General features: G+C 39.6%; 1 protein-coding gene across 2 annotated transcripts in view; it reads right to left on the reverse strand.

The window, feature by feature from the left end:
• Positions 1-10,050: 10,050 nt before the first annotated feature.
• raraa (retinoic acid receptor, alpha a) overlaps positions 10,051-23,973 on the reverse strand; it is a 270,178-nt gene continuing 256,255 nt past the window's right edge. For both annotated transcript variants that reach the window (XM_039740824.1, XM_039740825.1), the window contains 5 exons: positions 19,200-19,360; positions 18,936-19,112; positions 17,173-17,377; positions 12,719-12,877; positions 10,051-11,279 (listed from right to left, as the gene is read on the reverse strand). In XM_039740824.1, the coding sequence (XP_039596758.1) occupies positions 11,080-11,279; positions 12,719-12,877; positions 17,173-17,377; positions 18,936-19,112; positions 19,200-19,360 (902 nt within the window). In that variant the 3' untranslated portion in view covers positions 10,051-11,079. The remainder of the gene's footprint in view (positions 11,280-12,718; positions 12,878-17,172; positions 17,378-18,935; positions 19,113-19,199; positions 19,361-23,973) is intronic.

A 23,973-nucleotide genomic window follows, 5' to 3' on the forward strand; every position in this document is an offset into this window, starting at 1 on the left:
TCGCCCCATTTCCGTGACCCAAGCTACAGCAAACGTGAATGTAAATACTGAACTGTTATTCGCTGACAGCAAAAACAAATCATTGAGGAAGCGAATACCTTTGCGCTTTGGAAAGGCACTACAAAAATGAAACGCATCAACCGCAGTGGCAGCTTTCTGCTTCGTGAATGCCACAACTCCGAGATGGAATCAGCGAGTAAGGAAAGTGATGGGAAAGCTCGCCATCTCGTGTCCAATGCCGGTAGTTCAGCCTAACATACACTGCAGTACTGTACTTCGGGTTTATGGGCTTTGATTTCGTCAGATTAATCAGGATTCATTACTGCGATTTGTTTTTCCTCCCTCGAGTTCTGTTTCTTTTCAATTAAACACCGGTGAGTGAGTCCGGAGCCAACCCTGGATGGGCTGCCAATTATGAAGAAACCCATGCAGGGCGTTTCAGAATTGATATTAATCGAATGCACACGTCTTATGGATGTTTTATTTCACTTTCTTAAACAAAAAACGCTAAATACACCACACATTAGGAGTATAAGACATTTTGAGAATGTTAATATTTCTCCAGCAATGGTAACAGTTCTCTTTCTTGGATCCTTTGTTGAACCGTGGGCTCGCCCAAGGGATTTCAATGACAGCTGATCTGTTTATTTTCTAAAGCCCCTTATCCCAATTCAGAGTCAGTTTCATTAGAAACCATCCAACAAACACTGGGTGCAAAGCAGAAATTAATGCCAGACTGGCACCAGTCCATCGCAGGGCACACTCACCTGTGCAGGCCCAGTTAAGCCTTACAGTGACCTGCATTTGGGGTTGAATTCAGTAAGAGCCCCCTTTAATATCAGCTGTATAGGAGGAAGCGTTGTGACTTTCCATACACTTTCTACAATTAAAAATAAACAAACAAACAAACATCCCATAATCTGTTTAGGGTCTAAAAAAAAAAAACCTCTTACTTTTTGCCATGTTTTTTAGGTCAATTCTGATTTGCCATTGACTTTAATGGATTTTAGGGTGCCTTTGTTTTTAGTTCACAAGCCAAAAAACCACCTAAACGTCATCCTTCCAGCTCAGAGACATTAAGACTTTTAATAAAGCAAAAAAAAAACGTTTCCAAATGTTAGGCTTTTATACAACTGCTGTTACACATTTTGAACACTGCTGTGTTCTTTGGGTCAATTTCAACCCTCCATACTTCTATATTTCTCGAGCTTCTTTAACAGCAAAGTTTCTCTTTGGGGCAAATAAAATACCATTTATTATATAGTGCCTTTCATATCTCTATTATATTTCACTTTTCATATCTCTATTATATAGTGTCTTTCATATATATATTATATTTCACTTTTCATATCTATTATATAGTGCCTTTCATATCTCTATTATATTTCACTTTTCATATCTCTATTATATAGTGCCTTTCATATATATATTATATTTCACTTTTCATATCTATCTATTATATAGTGCCTTTCATATATATATTTCACTTTTCATATCTCTATTATATAGTGCCTTTCATATCTCTATTATATTTCACTTTTCATATCTCTATTATATAGTGCCTTTCATATCTTTATTATATAGTGCCTTTCATATCTATGTATCTACTTTAGTGGATTTTACTGTCCGTTTCTTTATTTGCATCCCATAAACACCTCAGCAATGCCACCACTTCTAAAATGTCGGATTATCACAACTACAGGTTAAGATGGCCCATCACTATAAATGAACTTGGGGTGCTAAACCTGCTGTCCTGGGCACCTAAAAGGGTGTTGTCAGAATTGGGTTCAAAGCACCTGTACGAGACCGTATATGAAGACATTGTGAGGACGTATCTTTGGGATGTGGACAGAAAGTGACTGGCGGTGGTCTGGTGGCCGCTTTCTGAACAAGACCCGCTACTTCTCCCTCTTTCCATAATGGCGGGAAGCTGAAATTTCACGTGCAATGTACTTATAAAGTTAGGTATGTTATGTCGTATTGCAACACCCAAGGGGGGAAAATGGGTGTACCCCCTACACTGTATATGTAGATGGGGGAAAACCCTCATCACTATTTCTGGGACTTCCAATATATGTAGGAAGCCCCAATTTCCCATGCTCATCCTTTACACTGTACTTACAAATGTTAAGTAAGTTTCATTCAACTTTCGAAAATAACGTCTTCCTTTTGGCGGTTCTCACCATTACGCCGTAAGGAACTTTCGTAACTGATCTCCCCTTTTGGCGGTTTCATTCCTTATTTTTGTTAACTGAGGATTTATTTCATGGCAGAGGTGCACAAGGGCCTCCCCCGGTCCCCCTTCCTTTGTCCGCGCACCTACCACGTGGTTGGCTCCCTGCCTATATATAGCCAAGTCAAGTGGGGAAGCCTACACTGGTACCGCGCACTGCCGCACCCACTACACATTGAAACAGCGCGGGATCCCAGTTGGCAACCCATCCAGGCAGACGCACGGTCCAGTGCCACCCTCAATCTACGTGGGCGACCCCTTGGCCTGGTCCAGCCACTTGGGTCCACAACAATGAGGATCTTACGAGCCGGATCACCCTCGGGGAAATGCGCCTCATGGCCGTTGTGCCGTAACTGACGGTCCTTCACAATACAGGTCATGTGTCTCATTCAGGACTCCATGAGCAACACAAAGTCAAACCAACGGTACCCAAGGATTTTCCGGAGAGACACCAAAGGAGTCCAGTCTTCATCTCAGGTCACTGGATAGTGTCCATGTCTCACAACCATACAGCAGGACAGGGAGCAGCAGGACTCTATAAAGACTTGGACCTTTGTACTTTTGCAGATATCGGGAGTGCCACACACCCCTTTCCAGCGACCTCATGACCACCCCATGCTCTCCCAATCCAGCTACATGACTTGTGTTGACCTTGTTGAGAAGTTTACTTACCTTGGCAGTGACATTCATGTCCTATCTATAGGGTGGTCCAGATCTAACTATGCAATTTTCATCACTCTATAACTTAAGTTTATTGCATAGAAAATCGCCCGAAAAATGCCAGACCATCGAGAAGTGTGCGAACTGACGACATGAAGAATTGTCTTCGCGCCGAACTGGAATCGTCCCCTCATAAATCAAAGTCATCCAGACGATCTGGATCTGCATAATTAGATCTGGACCACCCTGTACTTGGGATCAACCGTACAGAGTAATGGGGACTGTGGAAGAGAGGTGAAGAAGAGAGTGCAGGCAGGGTGGAGAAGAGTGTCAGGAGTGATTTGTGACAGACAGGTATCAATAAGAGTGAAAGGGAAGGTCTACAGGACGGTAGTGAGACCAGCTATGTTATATGGGCTGGAACCATCCCCGCATAAATCAAAGTCATCCAGACGATCTGCAGAATTAGATCTGGACCACCCTGTACATTAACTCCATCACGCGCTCGTGTGTCTCCTCACTCGCTTCCTTGCTTTCCTCAGCTGTTTGTCCTGCTCACTGCTCCCTTCATCTCGAGTCCACCTCTTCAAGCCTGGTATTGTTGGCCTGGCTTCACATCTTCCTGCCTTTTCGTTTCGTTTCTTCACACTCTTAATCCTCCAGGCATGCCGCCTCATACTCTACTTTTGAAGGTCGACCCACTAATGATGTTACTACGAAACTTACAACCACCAAAACTTTGTAAGGGCACCAGGCTTCAGATCAAATCTCTGCACAAGAACGTCATTGAGGCAACTGTCTTCACTGGAACTGGCACAGGGGAGACCCTCACATACCCTCAGACCTCCGATTCCAATTTCCAGTAAGGGTCTGCTTCGCTACGACAAGAAATAAGTCACAGGGCCAGCATTGACTTGACACAAGATGGCTTCTCACATGGCCAACTGTACGTGGCATGCTCAAGAGTGAGCTCAGCAGACAGCCTGGTCATTTTACAGCCTGAGGGCAGAACTGCAGTCGTTTACAAAGAGATCCTTACATCCTAAAACTGTGCATTTCTCATACACGACATTCACAATCCTAAATTTAACTCTTTACAATCATCACATTCACTCTCAATACTAAAATAAGCCTACGACAATTACATTGACAACCATGTTACGCTATTTTTAAAACATTTCCTTTTCTTTTTTTCATAACTTCTTGAACACACTACTTCTTTTGCTAGGACACAATAAAATGGATCTGGAGAAACGTTATCAGTGCCACCGTGGCCACTGGTGTGCCTGCTAAAAGTCTTCCCGGTGACTGAGGTGCCACCTTCAGGCTTTGCTGACCAGAATTTAAGGCAACGAGGCCTACAATGCCAGCCATTTCAATTTCAGTTCCACTGGACTTTGCTTCCTGGGACACTTTTGGGCGTATCATATGGATGTCGGCCTGCTGAGCACAAAGACCACGTTTAAGTTATCCTATCCTGTACCTTTGTTCTGATTTCGCTTCATATTACAAGTATACATGAACAGCACAATAACTGGAAGGCCTGTGGTGATCTAAAAGTAGTGGCCCTGTGGCTCTGACCTGTCGAGTAACGCAGTACGTGATGGCCGTGCTAACGAGTCTTATTATATACTGTGAGTGGCATTGCTGCCAATTAGCTGCCCGCTCACGTGCAGTTCAGTAGTTAGCGCCACCAACTGCACGCTCTTGACTACGAGTCGTCTATCTGTTGAACATTAAACCTATGGCAAAGAAACACAGCTGCCCTTGGGACAATTCCTCTTAAACAGCATTTCAATGAGAAACAAACACACTCTTACGCGCCCCCTTCGTGGGATCAGCTACCGGCTGGCAGGCTTACCACTCAAACTGCTCCTCGGACGAGGTTTAGAACACATAAAAGGCCGGGCGCCAGCCAACCGAACGGCTCACTCTCCTGTCCTCTCTCCCTCAGTCTGCCCCAGTCGCTGCTTCCGAACTGTGGAGACTTGGTGTTCTTCTAGCCTGGGGGGGTGGGTTTGGGTGGGCTGGACCTCCACATTTGACAGTTGTAACCTGTGGGCTCATCTGCTGAGGAGAATCCCCTTTCGAATAGTCTTGTGTCTGTACCTGCCAGTTCAGCAATGAAGAGTTTGTACCTATGAAACCTGATCCCTTTATCCTGTGCAACTCCGTAGCACAAGCTTGACAATATCAAAAAAAAAATGAAAAAATACCCGCTCCATAAACGTTTGGTTACATGGTAGAAATGTGTGGAGCATAAACCAGCTGTCGACCCAACAATGACATTTATGCCTCCTCTTTGGATAAAACTCGGACTAACAAAAAAATTTTTAATGAAAGCAAGGAAGAGTTATCCACAAATAACTGATGGCAAGAGCTAGGAAGGCACTTTGGTTGTTCTACAAATTAGATACGTCATCAATGACAGGCGGTTTGAAGATCTGCTAGTGGGACTGGAGATAATGGAATGGAAAGGCTGTTGGTGAATCTCCTTGGCAACTGCAGACCACCAAACTGAGCCCCGCTGGTTCACAGCGTACAACACGTAGCTAAAGATTCATTCACAATGGGCTTCTTCATGCCAGTCTTGGTGCAGTTAGTGACGAAGGTGGGGAGAGGCTTCACCAGGACACTGCAAGGATGAAAAAGGGCAGCCCATTAAAGCTTGCTGGCTGATATTGGACACTGAAATGGAAAACAGCAGTAAAGCCCAGCAGTGAAACACCTAAGCAGCATTAAACGAGTAAACACACTAAAGTTCAATAAAAACTAACTTCACACTTCTCTGAAATCATATATGACAGAGTCAATCTGAAATTATATTTGTGTTCACCGTGAAATTATCAATCATAAGCACCAAACATGTTTCAGGAAGAAAAACACTGGGTGGGGAGGAACTGTCCAGCATAAACCGTAAATTAGCAAGTTTATGGTTTTGGAAAACACAATGGGGCGGCAGGTGGCGAGATGGGTAGCGTTACTGCCTCGCAGGTAGGAGACCTGGGTTCACTTCCTGGGTCCTCCCTGCGTGGAGTTTGCATGGTCTCCTCATGTCTGCGTGGGTTTCCTCCCACAGTCCTGTGTTGGCTGGGATTGGCTCCAGCAGACCCTCGTGACCCTGTAGTTAGGCTATTGCGGGTTGGATAATGGATGGATGGAAAACAAAATGATCCCGTTAATGTAATTTGCCTAAAATTTATTTAGCGTACGTGAATTCATAAACCTGGCGGGGCTGAACACCACAAACATGAATGAACCAAACTGCCAACAAGGATTGACCTGATCTGGGAACTGCGATGAGCTGACATTACCAGTGCCCTCCACTAGTATGGACACCTGCAGTGATCAATAAAAGCAAAATGAGTTGTGAACAAAATGTTTGTTGTTTCAATCTCTCACTCAAAATATAAATAAAAACCTAACCGTTAACGGAAGTAAAGGAATTAAAAAGAAAATGAAGTTTCCGTCATAAAACATAGTTTTCCACAGAGTTACTGGCACCTCTAGAAAGTCACACATTTCCATTCCTATTTTACGTTTTTAGGTTCACCTGAGTTAGCAGGAGCACTGAAGTGATCGGCCATGTCTGTGTTTCAAACATGAGGTGACACGCAGGCCAAGGTTCCTTAGTTGTCGTCGTCATCATTTACAATGGGAAAGACCCGAGAACAAGTAACAAAGTGCAACAAAAAGGTCGGGAAATGGCGACAAAAAATAAAAAACGGCCAAATGAGTGAAAATGCCCATTTCCACCATATGGGTACTCTCTATGTATATAAAATCCAACATCTGTCTGTCTGTCCGCTTTTCACAAGAGAACTACTTAACGAATTTAGATCGGGTTTTTTTTCTATAATTTGCTTGAACATTCTGGCTGATTTTGCGACATCTCACATCATGCTAAGTATCGTAGTTCGCCTGCAGTACCAATTTATTTGAACGAATCCGATAGACACGCAGCGAGCCATGGGGAGGGGGCGGTGCTGGGGCGTTCATTACCTCCACTTAGCTAGCGAACGAGAGAACTACTTAACAGATTTATCTATCCATCCATTATCCAACCCGCTATATCCTAACTACAGGGTCACGGGGGTCTGCTGGAGCCAATCCCAGCCAACACAGGGCGCAAGGCAGGAAACAAACCCTGGCGCCAGCCCACCGCAGTTAATGGATTTAGATCGAGTTTTCTTCTATAATTTGCTTGAACATTCTGGTTGATTTTGCGACTTCTCTCATCGTGCCAAGAATCACAGTTTGCTTGTGGGAACAATATATTCCCGCTAATCCGAGGCAGAGGCTGTGGGTCGGGGGGAGGGGATAGTGTCACATTGAGAATGGGGAGCCGGGTGGGGTTCCTCCTCACTGTTCTGTTTCACTTCTACGCGGGCGAAGGCTAAAAATGAATACGTTCAAAGCAACCAGAGATTTAAGAATTGGCCTGGAAGAGGATGTGTGTCTACACTGACCTCACACAGTGAGGAGGACCAAAGTATCTTCAAGGATCACAGCTGGAGAACCGCACATGTTACTTGGGTCTTGGGAGTCAGATACTCCCCAAAATCAGATGCCACCTACACAACCAAAGATTGTTTGGGCTACCAAAAGAAAAAAAAAAACCTCTGATGTCATCAATTGACAAACTCGAGCACCTGCAGTCTTTCAAATGTTGCTAGAACTTTCAGTTGGACCGAGTCCTAGAGTCCAATGATGCATAAATAGAACTTTTTAGATTTGGCATAGGTTATGCCCACTGCAAATTAAAGTAGCGGAGCTTTGATGTTACAGGACTGTCATTCTGCCAAAGGATCAGGACAACTTGGTAGGATACGTGGTATCAGGGACTCCATCAATGACCAGCAGATTTTAAATCCAAAAACCTGACTGCCTCTGCCAGGAAGCTTAAATTAGGGTGGGGTTGGAAATTCCAGCAGGATATCTAAAAATCAACACAAAAATCATCCAGTGACCACAAAATCAAGGTTTTCACAATGACCATCCTGCTTCTCTGACTTAAATCTCATTGAAAAAATACAGGATGAGCTGAACAGGAGAGTCCACAAGTAGACTTGGAGAAATTCTGCATAGAGGAGCAAGTCAGACCTTCTGAGGTGTGTTCTCCTACCTCATGATAACAAGGAGGGGGCTGCACAGGTGAGAATTTGGTTTTCCTTTTAATTAGTTCAATGAAGAGGTAGATTTTTGTTCATATTTTAAATGAACAGTTTTTGTTTTTCCACATCCCATTTTGTATTTAGTTACCAAGGATTTGGAATATTGGTAGAGGGCACTGTACTCTACCAACCTCTATCAAAAAAACTGGGTGCCAAAATAAATAAATACATTTCTCATCTGTGGGTCTGACTCTTTATAAAAAGCACTGATAAGACTGCCCTCTGAGATGCTACTCACAGTCCCGATTTTCAAACGGTGTCAAGGACACCACATAAAACTGTGTTAACAACTCCACCATGGGTACATAAATTCAAAATAAGAACTGTAATTCTCTCATTTCCAGAGAGCTTGTGGCCCTGTGGGAAAGCAACGGAGGATATAAATAGAGTGGAGGAGTGAAGACCAAAGAATGTAACAGCCCCACAGAGATGAGCGACAGGCCGATTCTGGGACTAAGTAGTATCAGCTATGAGCAGAGGTCAAGGAGTTGTGCCTCGTCAGTTTAAGCAAACAAAAATTAAGCAGCGACCTGACTCAGGTCGTCAAACGTGTGAATGGGATTATTACAGCAGATCTAGGCCGCTACTGAGAACAAAGTTGGAGACTTCAACGCAGATTTTTCACAAATGTTGGAAAGGTTTTCTTCATGCAAAAAAACAACAGACACATGGAACAAGTGACCAAGCAGTGTTTTTGGAGTTCAGGATTTTAGGGACCTTCAAATCTCCACTTTATGTTATTTTGGACAACATAGGCAAATACGACAGACGAGCTTGTTGGGCTGCATTTCCTGTTCTCTTAACTGTCCTAATGCCCCCCCCCAAAAAAAGTGTGGAGCCATTTCAACCTCATATTTGAAAAAAATACTATGTTTTGCATGATCTGTAAAAAAAAAAATGAGTTCACTAGGCGCCTGAAAAGGGAGCAAATCAGAGTAATGGCGAGGTTTCTCTTTTTCACGGCAGCAGCACACTTGTGGTCACTTTCTCCTGGTAGCTCAGAGTCCTCATCTTACAGCACAGAATCAGAGTCATCACCAATGTGCAAAACATTTTTTTTGCAGAGTATTTCTTCTGATGATATGGATGGCAATTATTTGATGCCATTCTGTAAGGAAAAATGAAGCATGAAGTGTGTGAGACTTGATTCATCTCCTGGTCTTGGCTACCATCTAATGGATATACTATACAGTACAATCTTGGCAATGTTTGTGGGTGCTTATCACTACCGTCAGCCTTCAAGACTCTCTTTAATCATATTATTCAGTTGATCAAAGTATTTGGCCATACATTCAACTAGCAAAATAGTTGTTAGCTGCAGCCCTCGTAGTGACTTATAATAACCAAATAAAGGGAAAGTAGATGAGTACAAGCCATTTGATGTCTTGCTCTCCCCATAGTTTTCTTTTTGTGGCAAGGCTGGAGTATTAAGTATGACGTTCTCAAACGCACTTAAATTATTTCAGGGTCACTAGGGTAGACCATAAGGCCCAAAACCGGAACCTGCCTTGGACGAGGTACAGGCCCACTCATGCACACAGCCATACTCCTATGGATCCATGTTAGAGTCACCAGTTAACCTTTCTTTGGGATGACAGACGAAAACTGAAGGTACTTTTGGAACCCATGCAAGATGAGGAGAATGGGCAAACTCCACAGAGACAGCACCTGGGCGCAGGGTTTGAATGTAGGGTACGAGATCTATCAGCAGTCGCTCAATGAACACTGCAATTCAATCTTCTTGATGTACAACAATTTCTTTTTTTTTTTCATTTATTTGCACTTGCAGCTGAAAGCCCTGGTATCCCTCTGTGAGACAATTAAAAGGAAAACGTTCGTCCAGCTGTCTGTGAAAAAGCAAAAAGTTAAAACCCTTTTACTTCAGACCTGACGCAAAGAGATGCTGCAAGCATTTCTCTGTGTCCTGGAGAGCTAATAGAGTACAGCCAAAAGATTCCTTCAATAAAGATGTGCTTAAAAGGATTTTTTTTTTTTTTTTTAACAAAACGAAAAGGCATTAACAACTGAAGTGAAGGCTAAAGTCCTCATAGTTTAAAAGAAATGAATACAGCTTATATACAATATCTCAGAGGCTACCAAATTCCATCTTTAAAGATAATCTTCATTGCTTTTGAAGGATGGGTGAACCTAATGTAAAATGAACAGAAATAGCAGGTCCAGTCTGAAATGGTGTTTGTTTGTTTGTGTGTGTGGTATATATTACAGGCATATTCATATCTACATTTCTCTGTCACTCTCATAATTCACTTTATATATGACAGAGAGAGAGAGATGTTTATATGTATAAACACATACACTATATATATATATATATATATATATATATATATACACACACACATACATACACACACACAAGCAAAATCACCTGGTATTGTGCAATTTTTGTCTAAAGTTGTTTTTTTTTTCTTTTTAAAGTATGCTAATTTCTAACTTCCACCAGCATTCAGCTAGAGGTTGCAGTTTTTAGATACACTGTCACATCACAAGAGTGGAGAACAAAAAAAACCCAAAAAGAACACGTTCTTAAAACAAATGGTGATAAAACTTCAATAACAATTCTTTGCCTCCTTTTCTTGTATTATCATCATCACACAAAATGTGTTGTGGTGGAACGGGTTCAAAAATGTAAAACATTATGGTACTCCTCTTTTGCCACAATGTACAAAACATTCCCGCAAACAGTGCATTTCCTCATCATCCTTCATGCCTTCTGAACAAAGTTCATATAATCAAAGAATTTCCAAATCTGATACAGGTAGAAATCCAGTCTGTAAGCCTTTTAAAATCCAGCAGTGTTACTGCATTATAACAAAAAATAAAATTCACAACCAAGGATATGTATATCAAATACTGTGGTATTGCCTATAGAATTTGCCCATTGCCCAGTGCAGTGGAACACGCAGGCTCAAATCCATGAATTTCCGAGTCACTGAGCACAGTCACAGTCTTGTTTTGGCCAGTAGTGCAGTAGTTGAAGAGCTGCAAGCGCTACGGAGACTGTGTGGTGGGGCTGCTTTGGGTTGAGCTGGGGGACAGGCTAGGGCTACAACTGCCTGCAGAGACTGTGCTACTCCTCCCTTGGTGGTGTCCTAGAGGCTCCATGCCTTCAGAGTTCTCTAGCATTTCTTGAATGAGTGGTGGCATTGAGCCTGGTATCTCCATCTTCAGAGTGATCACTCGCTCTGCTCCTGAAAACCAGGAAAAAAAAAAAAATTAAGTTTGATTTATAAGTTCAATTTTATCTTATTGAAAAATATACAGCAATAAAGATTTTTTTTAAATTATTGGATTTATTAACTTCATATATATGATCAGGATAAAGCAGTGTTTCCCAACCTCAGTCCTGTGCCCCCCCGTGACTGCAGGTTTTTGTTCCAACCAGATTCCTAATCAGTGACAACACCTGATAGCACTGATCTCATTTAATTAGCTGTTATTTTTCTTTTATTCGACATTCAGAAAAGCACAGCAGCATGACTTTTACATTTATAAGACATTTAGAAATATTTCTGCTTTTGCTATACATTTAAATGCTCAACTCCCTTTTGTTGATTTCATTATATTTTGCCCTTTCTCTGTGAAGTTTTTCTCCTTCATCGTATCTTATTAATGACAATTAAAAACGAGCAGAGCAGACACCCAGGCAAACAACACAGAATCATGAAAGGCTGCAACTACTTTAGCATCAGACCCACTGATTAGTAACTAATGGATTAATTGAACAATTAGAACACCTAGAAAAGTAGAATGAAAGTCAAAATGAAAATATTTTTAAAAAGAAAAATTACATTATTCCCATATAACTGATTTTTTTTTTTTTTTTACCAAACTTAGTTTTCTAATTTCTATATTGTTCCCAAAGCACAGAACTTGGGAAATAATACATCACTTAATTAGCCCAGGAGTCCAATTAAAAACAGAAGCTGGTGGGAACAAAAACCTGCAGCCACAGTTGACCCACAGGACCGAGGTTGGGAAACACTGAGATAAAGCACCTGGTAGAATAGCTTCCCATAATACTACAATGAAGGCACCAGCAGATTCAGCGCCAGTGTCACACAGAATCAGTGCCGAGACCACAGCAGGCACACCTGTGGTTATCATTATGTGTAAATTACCAGTTTATTTTACACTGTAAATAGCTTACTGCTCCTTGCATTATATTTAAAACGTAAAAAGAATTAAATCAAGTATGAGGGCTCACATTTGGCAGATTTTTTTTTAAACAAACAGAGAAGCTAGTGAACTGGACATATGTTCCATTAACAGAAGTAACTGCTTTTCTTATATCATACAGTATGTAACTAATGTGGTGGTGTGCAGAATCAGTCTTGGAGGTTTATAGGTTTTCACTACTTCCAATGTGATCAGCAATAACTCTCAGCCTGTGGTGCAATCTCTTTACAAACTCTATTACATACACCTGTTTCTTGCTTTTCCAATAAAATAAAAAAAAAGTCAAACAGCTACTAACATTATACTTTTGGAACAACCAGCTACTGGTTTAGTATCCAACTGATTCGTAAAAAATCGGAGATATGAATCTGATTATACAACAAGTGCATTAGCAAACCAAAATGCTCATTTTGTTTTAATCAAAAATCATGAAAGGGCAGCTGTCTCTCACCCTTGGCACTGATGCTACGGAGGTCTGTGATCTTCATTAACATCTTGGGAAACATATGAGGTTTGTGAGGTCTTCTCTTCCTTACGTAAATTTTGAGGGCTTCAAGGAGAGGTTCCTGTAGCGTATCCACTTTGTCTGATTGCTCCAGGTCCTGGCGGTCTGAAGTTCAGGAGAGGAGGGCAAAATTTGTTAACCAAGCCAAATAATAAAATTAGTCCATTGCAGCAGAGACTCTCGTAGAGAACTTAAAAAAATATATTGTAGTGATGTAAATCATCTGTACAACTAAATAGAACATTTTTGGAAAATAAAAAACAATCCTTAAAAAAAGTTTTAAATCTTTTGAAAAGAAACTGTCATTTACAAGCACACATACAATAATGTGGTGCTTGTTTATAGCTAAGGTACTGAACTGGCTAGCTAGAGATAAGCTGCTGGTTAGATGATGTAAATTCTATAAATAAATCCATAAGGCAAATCTTTTTTTTTTTTTTTTAAGCACACTGAATTGTAAATTTAATTTACTGCAATTTTTACTATCCTACTTAAATTCTGAAAACCTTTACCATTTTATAGTTGCCCTAACTGCTATGTACTGAGAGTATGATGGATGTGACAATAAAGAGGTGAAATTGTAAAAAGAATACAAAATAACAATTATTCTCTGGAAGAAAATCACTGGTAAGTATATTTTTGGGATTACATTATGCTTGTCAGAGGGCCTAAATATAAGAATGAATATGAAAGTAGATGAAATGCAGTAGTTCTGACAGTATATCTGATAATATATATCTTTTTATCTGATAAAAACGTTTTGGGCCTGAACTTGATTCTGAAAATGTAAATGCCATGTTGCTGATTTGGAAAGGCCAAAATGAGGTCCTGTGCATTAAAATAGTCCAATGAATTGTAAAAAGTATTGCACAATCAATTTCTAACAGTAGAGAGCAGTATGACTAATCCCTTCATATACATAGTTAAGAGATGGGCTTCAGAATCCTGTCATGGCAGGATGTCCCAAAAGACAATTCAAGGTCTGGTCGGCCTTCAGCATTGATGACAGAAGAAAATGATGCCATCAAAAAGCAAATTGTAATGGAGAATCATGGAGTGATGGAGTGTGATACGACTCATACTGTAGCAATTACTTATGGGTCAAATAAATCCAATGTTAATAACTAATTAAACATGAGCAATATCTGTGCATGTTGGGTGTCCAGAATGTTGAAATGACGCAACACTGCATCCAATGTTCCAAGGAGAATCTTCAGATAATTATTTCAAAGCAGGAGAAATGCAAGGAGTTATTGTAGATGAAACTTGGATAAATCACTAGGATGAAATTCATGGTCCAAACCTTGTTTGGATTTACTGGTGTTTCTCTTCATAGGTCAGGCTCAAAGTGTTTTGATTACCCCATGAATAATGTGCATGTCACATCATCATCTACCAAATTAAAAAAAAGTGGAATTTACTAATGATTTAAAAAACAAAGACAATACAGACTTATCAGTCATGCATAAAAATGAACCAAAAGGAACATTTATGGTAATACAGCCTGTCTATAGGAGCTGGCACACACCTAATCAAGGCTATACAGCTGAAACTCTGTGTCTTTAACCTTCTTTCCTTTATAGTGCTGAAATAAATAAATACAAAGCTATTTTCTGTTATACCTGCATTGTTAATCACTCTTTAATTTAATATTGCTTTGTATCAGTATGCTGCTGCTGGAGTATGTAAATTTCCCCTTGGGATTAATAAAGTTTCTATCTATCTAAATCTCTGTCTTGTGCCCTTCCAACATTCAAAATGCTCCACAGGAGGAGACGGACCCTCGTTTGAAACACAGTACTGATATGCTCCAGGAAAGCTGTGATATTACAGTAGCCTAAATTTTGCAGTTAACATTTTGTTTCCTAGTTTTTTTTTTGGATTTTGTTAGGGTACTTGAACTTAGTCACTTCAACATTTTCTCACATTTGTCCTACGCAACTAGCTAACCCACATGCTTTTGCTGACGTACAGGTGCTGCACACCCTGTGCGGTGTGATGTACTATATACATAAGTACACAAAGACACACAAGCATGACAGGATTTCACAGAATTCATTAAAGGAACAACAAACATGAACATAGTACTGAAGGACATAAGGACAAACTAACATTTAGAGGGCTCAGAAATCTTGTAATCACTCACAGTTTTCTATGTGTATACCTGAAATATGTTTTAACTGTGTCATTTCATCCATGCCCTCTGCATTTTGGAGATCATGGTGATCTATATCAAGGATCTCTAGTCTTAGACCTACAAAATCATTACATTTACAGGGTTTCAATTTGAATAATCCTTTATTCCTGATTCACATCTTTCAATAATTCCCTGTTTTAATTAAACCTGCTACCATTTTCTGAGCTATCTAGGTGGTCTTAAAATGCCTTCTGCAGTGTATGAATTTGGTTGTTATTTTAAGAAACTTGGCGGAATACAACCAAGGTAGAAGAGGGCATTCATTCTCCATAGTAAATGCATATTACATTTTATCCTGAACATGAAAAATGTATATATTTTCCATAACAGATTCCTTGTTTATAATAGATTGCTAATTTAAAAAAAGGTTTGTTAGAGGGTGGATATATGTCCTGTGGCGGATGGCCGGGACCCTTGCCTGGCCAGAATGCCCAAACTATGGAAGGACCCGGGGAAAAAGTTTTGCCGGGACAGATTCTTGCCCGGGCCAATAGAGGGCAGCCCCCTTGGTTTTCAGCGGGGCCACGGGTTATGAGCATGGAGGCTCAACCTTGTTGGAACCAGTGGCCACCGCCAGGGAGTGCACGGACCTTTCCAGGGCCTTATTTGGTCACACTTCCGCCACACCCTGAAGTGTGGCTGGAAGAAGCTCGTTAGACACCTGGAGTCCATCCAGGTGCCTTATAAAAAGGAGCAGCCTCGCTCCATGAGGGGACAGAGTCGGGAGGAGAGGACAAAGCCTGAAGAGGAGTGGAGGGAGAAGGGCTGGCAAGAAGGGACTGAATGGTGTCGGTGCGGTGCGGTGCTGTGCCTTGCGTTGTGTAGGTAGATGCTGTAAATAAACGTGTAGTGTGTGGCAAACTTGCCTCCCGCCTGTCTTTGTCTGGGTTGTGGCTACATTCCATATATCAAAGGAAATGACAATAATTTACATTGTGTTAAATTCAATACTGAAGATTTATTCAAAAGTTATGGACCAAACACAGGAAACCAAGCTATCCAATTAAACAACATTAGAAAAAGCTGTTGATTTTGAGACAGGGTTTACATATTAAACACACACACATACGCCAATGAAACAGCAAAGAAGAAAAGCTAAGACTTTACATAAACTGTTCATTACAAAGACATTAAAATTAGGCTAAGTATAACACTTTTAAAGTTGTAAAAATGAAATATTCAAGCAATCACTCATCAGTGCACTAATTCATAAACTGTAAGCCGATAGATAGATAGAATGCTCTATTTTTCTAAATTTTATTTTCCCACCATTTGACTTTATTTCAGGCAGTTAGGTACTGCCTTTACCTCAATGCTTAATCTGCTGCACTGGGATTTTGACACTCTAAATGTCGTTGTTTAGTACACACCAGTATCACGAGGATCAGACTTCAAGGAAACACTGGGGTGTGTATGTCATTATTGGCCACTACAAAAACCATCTGTAGCTAAACAATTGCTTTTCAAGATAACTGAATGCATGATTAATAAAAGCATTTTACTGATGTATTATCTGGTTACATTACTGACATTACACAAAAGTGCAATGGTGTTGTACCATGTTAGGCATTATGGATTCAATGAGAAGTCAAGCAAAATGACACCTTTCATTGGCTAACTAAAGAGATTACAATATGCAAGCTTTCAAAGCAACTCGGTCATCTTCTTCAGGCAAGATGTACACAAGGGGCCTGAGCTGCCGTGAGAGCTTGCATATTGTAATCTTTTTCGTTAGCCGATGAAAGGTGTCATTTTGCTTGACTTCTCATTAGATAAGTGCAAACAATTTTCTGAATGGCGGAGCTAAGAGCGCAGTTGTGTTAATCGGTCAAAACAGTACAGTGGCTGAGTAGGAGACAATTATTTAATCATGCATGTGCACTGTGAATCCAATGATAATGTTTTAACTACAACAGTTTCGTGGTTGCATTTTTACAAGGCAGAAATCCAAGTCCAAATGCAAGTGTCTCTGGAGCTGAGGTGCAGGTCATATTCTGAACAGTTTTAAATAAAATACTAGTGAGCATTAAATACTGTAGCATGCAACACAGTTTCCACAACACTGTAAAGTACAACCATAAAACTTGTAGAAAACCATGAACAACAAAAACAGAATCAGTCCCTGGAGTTATTTCACCGAAACTGAATTCCATGCAGATATTAATGTTACTAATAATACAGTGAAGTTAATAAAGTGACGTACCTCCACACAACAAACAAATTGCGCTCAACAGCCCAGTCTCTGCGTCATCCATCTCTAGTGGCAGCAACTGATTGGCAAATGCAAACACCAAGTCGGTTAGTGGCCCAAAGCCAGCATTGTGCATCTGCGTCCTATTGAGGGTTAGGCCATCTGAGAAGGTCATCGTATCTTGCTCTGGTGTATACCGTGTGCAAATCCGCAGAATCTGCAAATAAAAATAACGTTAACTAAACAATTAATTTCCACTATGGTATGAACTGAAAAGATACAATTTCAAAATCAACAAAAACTGTTAAAATGTGTTCATATGTCAAGCACACATTTGAGCACATTTTCTTGTATAGAATGACTATTTAAAACAGTAAAATGAAACGATTTTGGTAACACTATGGAGTGTGATTCAGAGTATTACAAGTAAATTAAGATTTGTAACATATTCCTATAGAATAAATACTAATGTGCTATACAGAAGGCAATTTAATCAGGAAAGGAAAAAAATTGATGAAATGCAAAAGCATGCAATCATGGAGTCACCAAGGAGGAGTTTAAATTCATATCTCTATGTGTATTTTCTCCAAGAAACTATACAAGCATGAATGGGCCATCACAGGTGTAGCTTTATTTGGATCTATTTTAAATCACATGGATGCCACTAATCTTATCTACAAAGAATATCTGTGAATGGAGTTTCTTCCTGAAATAGAACAATCTACTTCTATTTAATTCCAATTCAGCCTTAAATTAAATATAAAAAACTTAAAATTATTAATACTAGGATGATAAGCTACAGACTTCCAGTTAACAGAAGTTATGTGAGGGATGCTAACAAAAAAGGTCATTCAGGCAAACAACAACACTATAAATACTTAACAGCTCTTTATACCAGTGGTGTGCTGAAGGGTATCTCTGAATGCATTTGACCTTGAAGTAGATGGACTATAAGAGGAAGATGAGGCTATACTGGCCATGCGATCATTAAAGCTTGTCATGAGCTAACGGCACAGACCTGTAGATGTGTAATGGTGTTATGAAAAATTTCTTACCACACATTCAGCTTCTTAAAATCAAACAAGTGTAATTTGAATGCCATGACTGTTGCTGATTACGTACATCTCTTTATGGCCACAGTCCACACTTGTTCAAATGAATACTTTACTCCAATGAGTTTGCAGACCTCAATTCAATGAATAACCTTTGGGATTAATTGAATGGGTGATTTGAAATGTAGATCATAAGAACATTTCTGGCTGTTCTGGAAGTAAGAGGAAGATCCCACCTGGTAGTATCTGGGTGTACCTAATAACAGTAGCCACTGAGTGTATATGGTGCCCCCATAGTAAGCACTTTACAGTACCATTACCATTTATGCTGTGAAAACGGTGAACACCATCTGAAGGCAATTTACAAGCATGTTACTTTTTTTAAATAACAGGAACACAAGAAAGTTAATTGACCTGCTCTAGATTCCACATCAGAGGTGGAGGTATGAACTGGTGGGCTTGTTGTTTAAAGTCTGTTATCTTGTTGTCTAGTAAACACCATCTACATTTACAATGGTGGTGTAAATGTTCAATATTCTGCTTTATAATTATTATGATAAATAATGATACATATGCACAACAGAATATTGTCAGCGTGTTTTATTGGCTTCAGCAGTCACATACCTTAAACTATGGAGAATCTAGTTTCAAGACCTTTGAATTCTTCTCTGATTTCTTCAGACCTTTTCACATTTTAACATGCTAATCGTAAGGGGCACTTACCAGAATGTCAAGACAGGCGGCTTTGAGAAGAGTGATTTGGTCAGCAATGGTTAGTGTGGTGAACCCAGGCAGCTGTTTGGCGAATTCAACAGTCTTAATGATGCACTTGGTAGACAACTCACTAAATTTATCCCACAAGTCAATATCCAGAGATACTCGCTGGTCTGAGCTATAATTCTGAAAAGCAGACACAAAGCGGGCCGCTATTTAGTTTAAGTTCATACATTTCAGCTTACAGCAAACTTCAGTGTACAGACAGCTTACCGTAGTGTATTTTCCAAGCTGACAGAGAGAAGGGAAAGTTTCCTGATGTGCTTTTCGGACTTTCTCAATCATATCCTCTGTTTCTGGACTCATTATGTAGCTCTCAGAACACTCTTGCTTCTTTTCTTCCTTCTTTTTCTTATTGCGGTCATTTCTTACTGCTGCAGAAAGAACATTAAACCAAATTACTTTGCAAAGGATGCAAAAAAATCACTCAAATCTTGGAAGTTGTACTGTACAGGAAGAAAATTGTGTAGATAAGCAAACTATGTGAAGCTGGGCAACAGCTGGTAAAAAAGTGATAGAAAGCTAGGGGAAACAACATTTCACATAAATAATCGTTATCTAGTAGTTGGTTGCTGGACAGACACAATACTTTGTTGCCTGTATAGAAGGACAGATACAGCTCAGGATTCCCAGGTCTACACAAATGCTGTGGTTAGAGGACTACAACTTATCTCAGCTCTGAATGACTTTGCTCGAGAGCTTTAAGAAATGGAGGAATAAGGACACTTAATGTACAGTACTTTTTACCAGTGTTTCTGTGATAAAGGCACAGTGAGTGAGCAAAACACATTAGTAACAAACGTAAAACTGGCATTATGGTTTCTTTGTATTGCCGAATGAGTAAACAGAGGCTGCAGAATTGTCTGAGTGGTCATCTTACTGCTGCATAAATGCATTCCTAACTCTGACAAAATAAATGAAATTCTTAAAGCTGCATATGACATTGTCCTTTAACTTACAGCTGTGGGTGCCAAACTTGGTTCTAGGGACCCACTGTGGTTGCAAGTGTTCCTCTCTTTTGTTGTTTTCCTATTATTTTGCCCTTTTTCTGTGTAGTTTGCCCCCTTCATTGTATTCTAATTAAAATCACTAAAAACAAGCTGAGCAGGCACCTGGGAAAACAACACTGAATGATGAAAGGCTACAACTACTTCTGCATCAGGCCAACTATTTATTGGGTAATGGATTAAATAATTAGATCACAAGGGAAAGCAGAATAAAAATCAGGATGAAAATATTGTTAAAAAGTTAAAACGACATCATCTCCATATAACTGTTTAGTACATTTTAACAAACATTTACCAAATTTAAGTTTTGTAATTTCAGCATTTACCCCAAAATACAGACACTGGGAAATAACATCTCAATTAATTAAAATAGGAGTTCAGAAGTTGGTTGGAAAAAAAACCTGCAGCCATGGTGGGCCACCAGGACAAAGTGTGGAAACCACTGACTTGTAGGCATATTTTCTTTCTTTCCTGTCCTTTATTGTCTGTTATAAAGGACTTAAGCAAAATCCTCCACATTAGTTTTTATTAGAGTTCACTTGAAATTTGAAGTTTAACTTGCTATGATGGAATGAGATGTTTCATGGAATAATACATCTAACACTAAAGTGCATTAGGTTTAATGTTGTTACAACTTAAATTAATTATTTAAACTAATCAGACCCTTAAAAAACTAAGTAGCTCACAATCTATTATATAATGATCATTACTGTCTGTGTGTGGGTCTGGTGCCCCAAGCAATCTGCTTACTTAGATTCACTTTGGTTGCTCATGTGATCGTTACAGGAAGCGCTATGTAAGAGAGGCCGAGACACAGGGGGATAATGAGGAAAGGCACAGGAGGAACATTGAGAGTCACCTTTGAACACAGGAAATATTCACAAGAATACAAATGATGTTTTCACAGCGGGTATTGGGGGCCTGTCTACCATTGGTGGTACTCAAAAGCCAGACAGGAGGTGAGCAAAGCACCTTGAAATGACTGAGTCTGAGAACCAGACTGTATGGGAAGGCAATTGAGTGAGGAAGCGCCAGGCAAGCGGGATTCAGACACCAAGGAACGGCGTACGAAAAGGTGTACGTAGATACTAAATATCAAATATTTTAAAATACATTCTATAACCTGTCTTCGACAGGTAACATAGCTAGGTTTAAGATGTAAAAATCAAAGCAGTTACACCAAAACCAAGCCAAAGAAAAATTTCTAAAGTTTTAATATCCTAATATTTCATAGCACTTACCTCTTGCATGCATAGATAAATACGTTAATCTATTCTCCTTACTTAATAACACTGGCTTTGTGCAGCTTATCTGCAAGGAGCAAAATTGTTTGAAAGATTCAATTCTCTTCTCTGTTTTGACTTTTAATTTTTGGGATCGCTTTTAAAGCATATTTTTGTACCTGTTATGTTATTGCTATTTGCTTGATTGTGTGGGATATAATTTTGTTTTTCAAAAAAACTGGAAAAGTGAAGAGAAAATATTTATTTGTACTGTATATCTCTTGAACAACTCTATATTTTTGTTGACCTTATAAATTACTACCATAAAAAGCTTTCATTTTTAAATATAATATTGATGATCAGCAGTCCTTTCAAACAGAAGTAAGATTCATTTAACATTTTTTTAATGGTTGCCATTTAAATAACATTATAAAAGTAACATGTGCCACTCTTCTCATCATAGTGGTCAAAACTGTAATTACAACTTTACAATGTTACATCCAAAGACCTGGGAAGCTCATATTTAACATGGAAAAAAGCTTTCAAAAATGTTTATACTTTGGACTTTGGATTATCTGTGAAGACATTCATCAGCTCAAGACTACTGAAAACTGAAAGTAGCTTTGAATGCCTTTGCTTGGGAGTCGCTAGAAGCAACAACAACAAAAAAAAAGGGTCCTTGACATATTTTGCCAATACAGTATCTGTGATTCAGGCATAGTGAAGAAAGCTCTGTACGGATGGACACAAAAGCTGGCTTTATAGTTTTTGTATTTGCTGCTCAGTAGACAGAGGTTGCAGAACTGGCTGAAAGGTTTAGAAGATGAAAGGAGCCCTGCCCTCAAACTGCTCGACTATTGGAGTTGTTAAGATATAAAATCACATTACCCCATAGGTTAGAGAATGCTAGACCAACAAGTGCTTGAAAATTGGTCAAATACAGGTAAAGCAGTACATGGTCTAACATGGGGAATAATCTCATAAATGTACACAGAATACAACCTTTGCTCATCTTGGAAAAAATTACCATTACATTGACAATTAAAAAAAATAAATAAAAAGCCTAACAAAGAGAGAAGATATTATAAAAACCAATTACTTCAGCTGGATGATAAGCATTTGTTTACAAGACACTGCAAGATTATTTAAAAGGTATGATGCCAATGACATCAATATTTGAAATGGTGTTTCTAGTGAACTCAGTGCACAGTGGTTTGCCATTATTAAATCTGATTCTTACAAACATGAGGAAGGAACAACGTGATAGCATAACAAAGGTAACAAATGAGAGAGATAGCTATTTGTGGCAATTCAGCTCCCTCCTGAATTTAATCTTTAAAAGGAAAACAAAGATGTCTGTTGCAGTGCAGGAATAGGCTGAAGGGGGTGCTGCACGGAAGGTTTAGCGGTTGATGTACTCATCCTCAGACAGCTCTGTCGAGACATTCAGGCATTGCTCTTCCATCTAAGGTCTCTTGAGAAATAAAATTAATTAATAAATTAAACCAGGTTCTTGCATCCTTAAGCCACGACATTATCCAAGTTGACAAATTGGCAATGTAGTCATAAGCTGCACAACACAATTTAATGAAGCCATTACAGAACTATTAGCTATGCTGATAATCAGTCATGGCGGATTGGTGAATTTAATAACAGAGTGTGTGTGTGTGTGTGTTTGTGCATGCAAGCACACAAGGCTGCATGTTGGGGGCTGGGGACACTTCACAAATCATTCATGTCCTTTTGGCAAATTCAATAAAAAAAAAAAAAAAAAAGAGAGAGAGAAGGTGGGGAGGGGCAGAAACAGATTATTTGGGAGAAGAAAATTAAACCATTGACAGGTCATCCATCACAAAGATTAAATTTTATTGAAGGATAAAAATGTCAATGTTTGAAGCTGGCTGGGTTTTTTTTTTTTTTGGCTCTCTCTTGGGCGCCTATTACATTTTTCTTCTGTAATCTAAGACTGACCCAAAACTTTACATATTTTAAAAAAGAACTGTTAATTAATTCTAAAGAGTTTCTAAAACAAGCAACCTACGACTGTTGCCACGCACAGAATAAAAAGTGGTCCTCAAAATAATTGAAAATACATTTTCCCACTCAGTAGATAAAGCCCCTCAGCCTGTACCAAGGTGCAGTTCATGTGAGTTAAGGAGTCCATTTTTGATATGTTACAATTGAATGTACTTATTATAAAACATAAATAACTTGTAAGTGCTGAAAATGCAGCTAAAATGCCCAGGATTAGGAATATAAACACCAATGCACAGCCTCTTGTATGATGAAAGGTGCCTGGACTACCTAAGCTGATTACACAAGGCCCAGGTATTACATTATCCACATTATGGTATTTATCAGTAACACACAGCTGATTTCACCTCAGCTGGCTGCGCTCTTTTCTTCTGAGGCTGCAAAGCCGAGTTGTTTTAAAACGGAAGGACCAGTGAATTGCTTATTCTATAAGTAACATTCATAAGGGCCTGATCTGGAGGGGATACGTTTTGGCTCAAGTAACAAGCACTGCATCTTCAAAAGATAAAGACATTTTCAAATTTCACAAATGACCTATGACAGCTTGGAGCTTCTGGGGTGTACTGGTTAACTGTAAAACAAACATAATCCTTGGAAGGCCTACAGTCCATATTGGTGTGCTGGGTTAAGTGTGGTTTCCATAATATGGGTTTGATGGTCTTTTATCTATTCGTCATGACTGCTCTGCCTCCCTTCCTGCCACAGCACGACAGCTAATCTACC

Source organism: Polypterus senegalus, chromosome 17, assembly GCF_016835505.1.
Source record: "Polypterus senegalus isolate Bchr_013 chromosome 17, ASM1683550v1, whole genome shotgun sequence".
NCBI lineage: Eukaryota > Metazoa > Chordata > Cladistia > Polypteriformes > Polypteridae > Polypterus > Polypterus senegalus.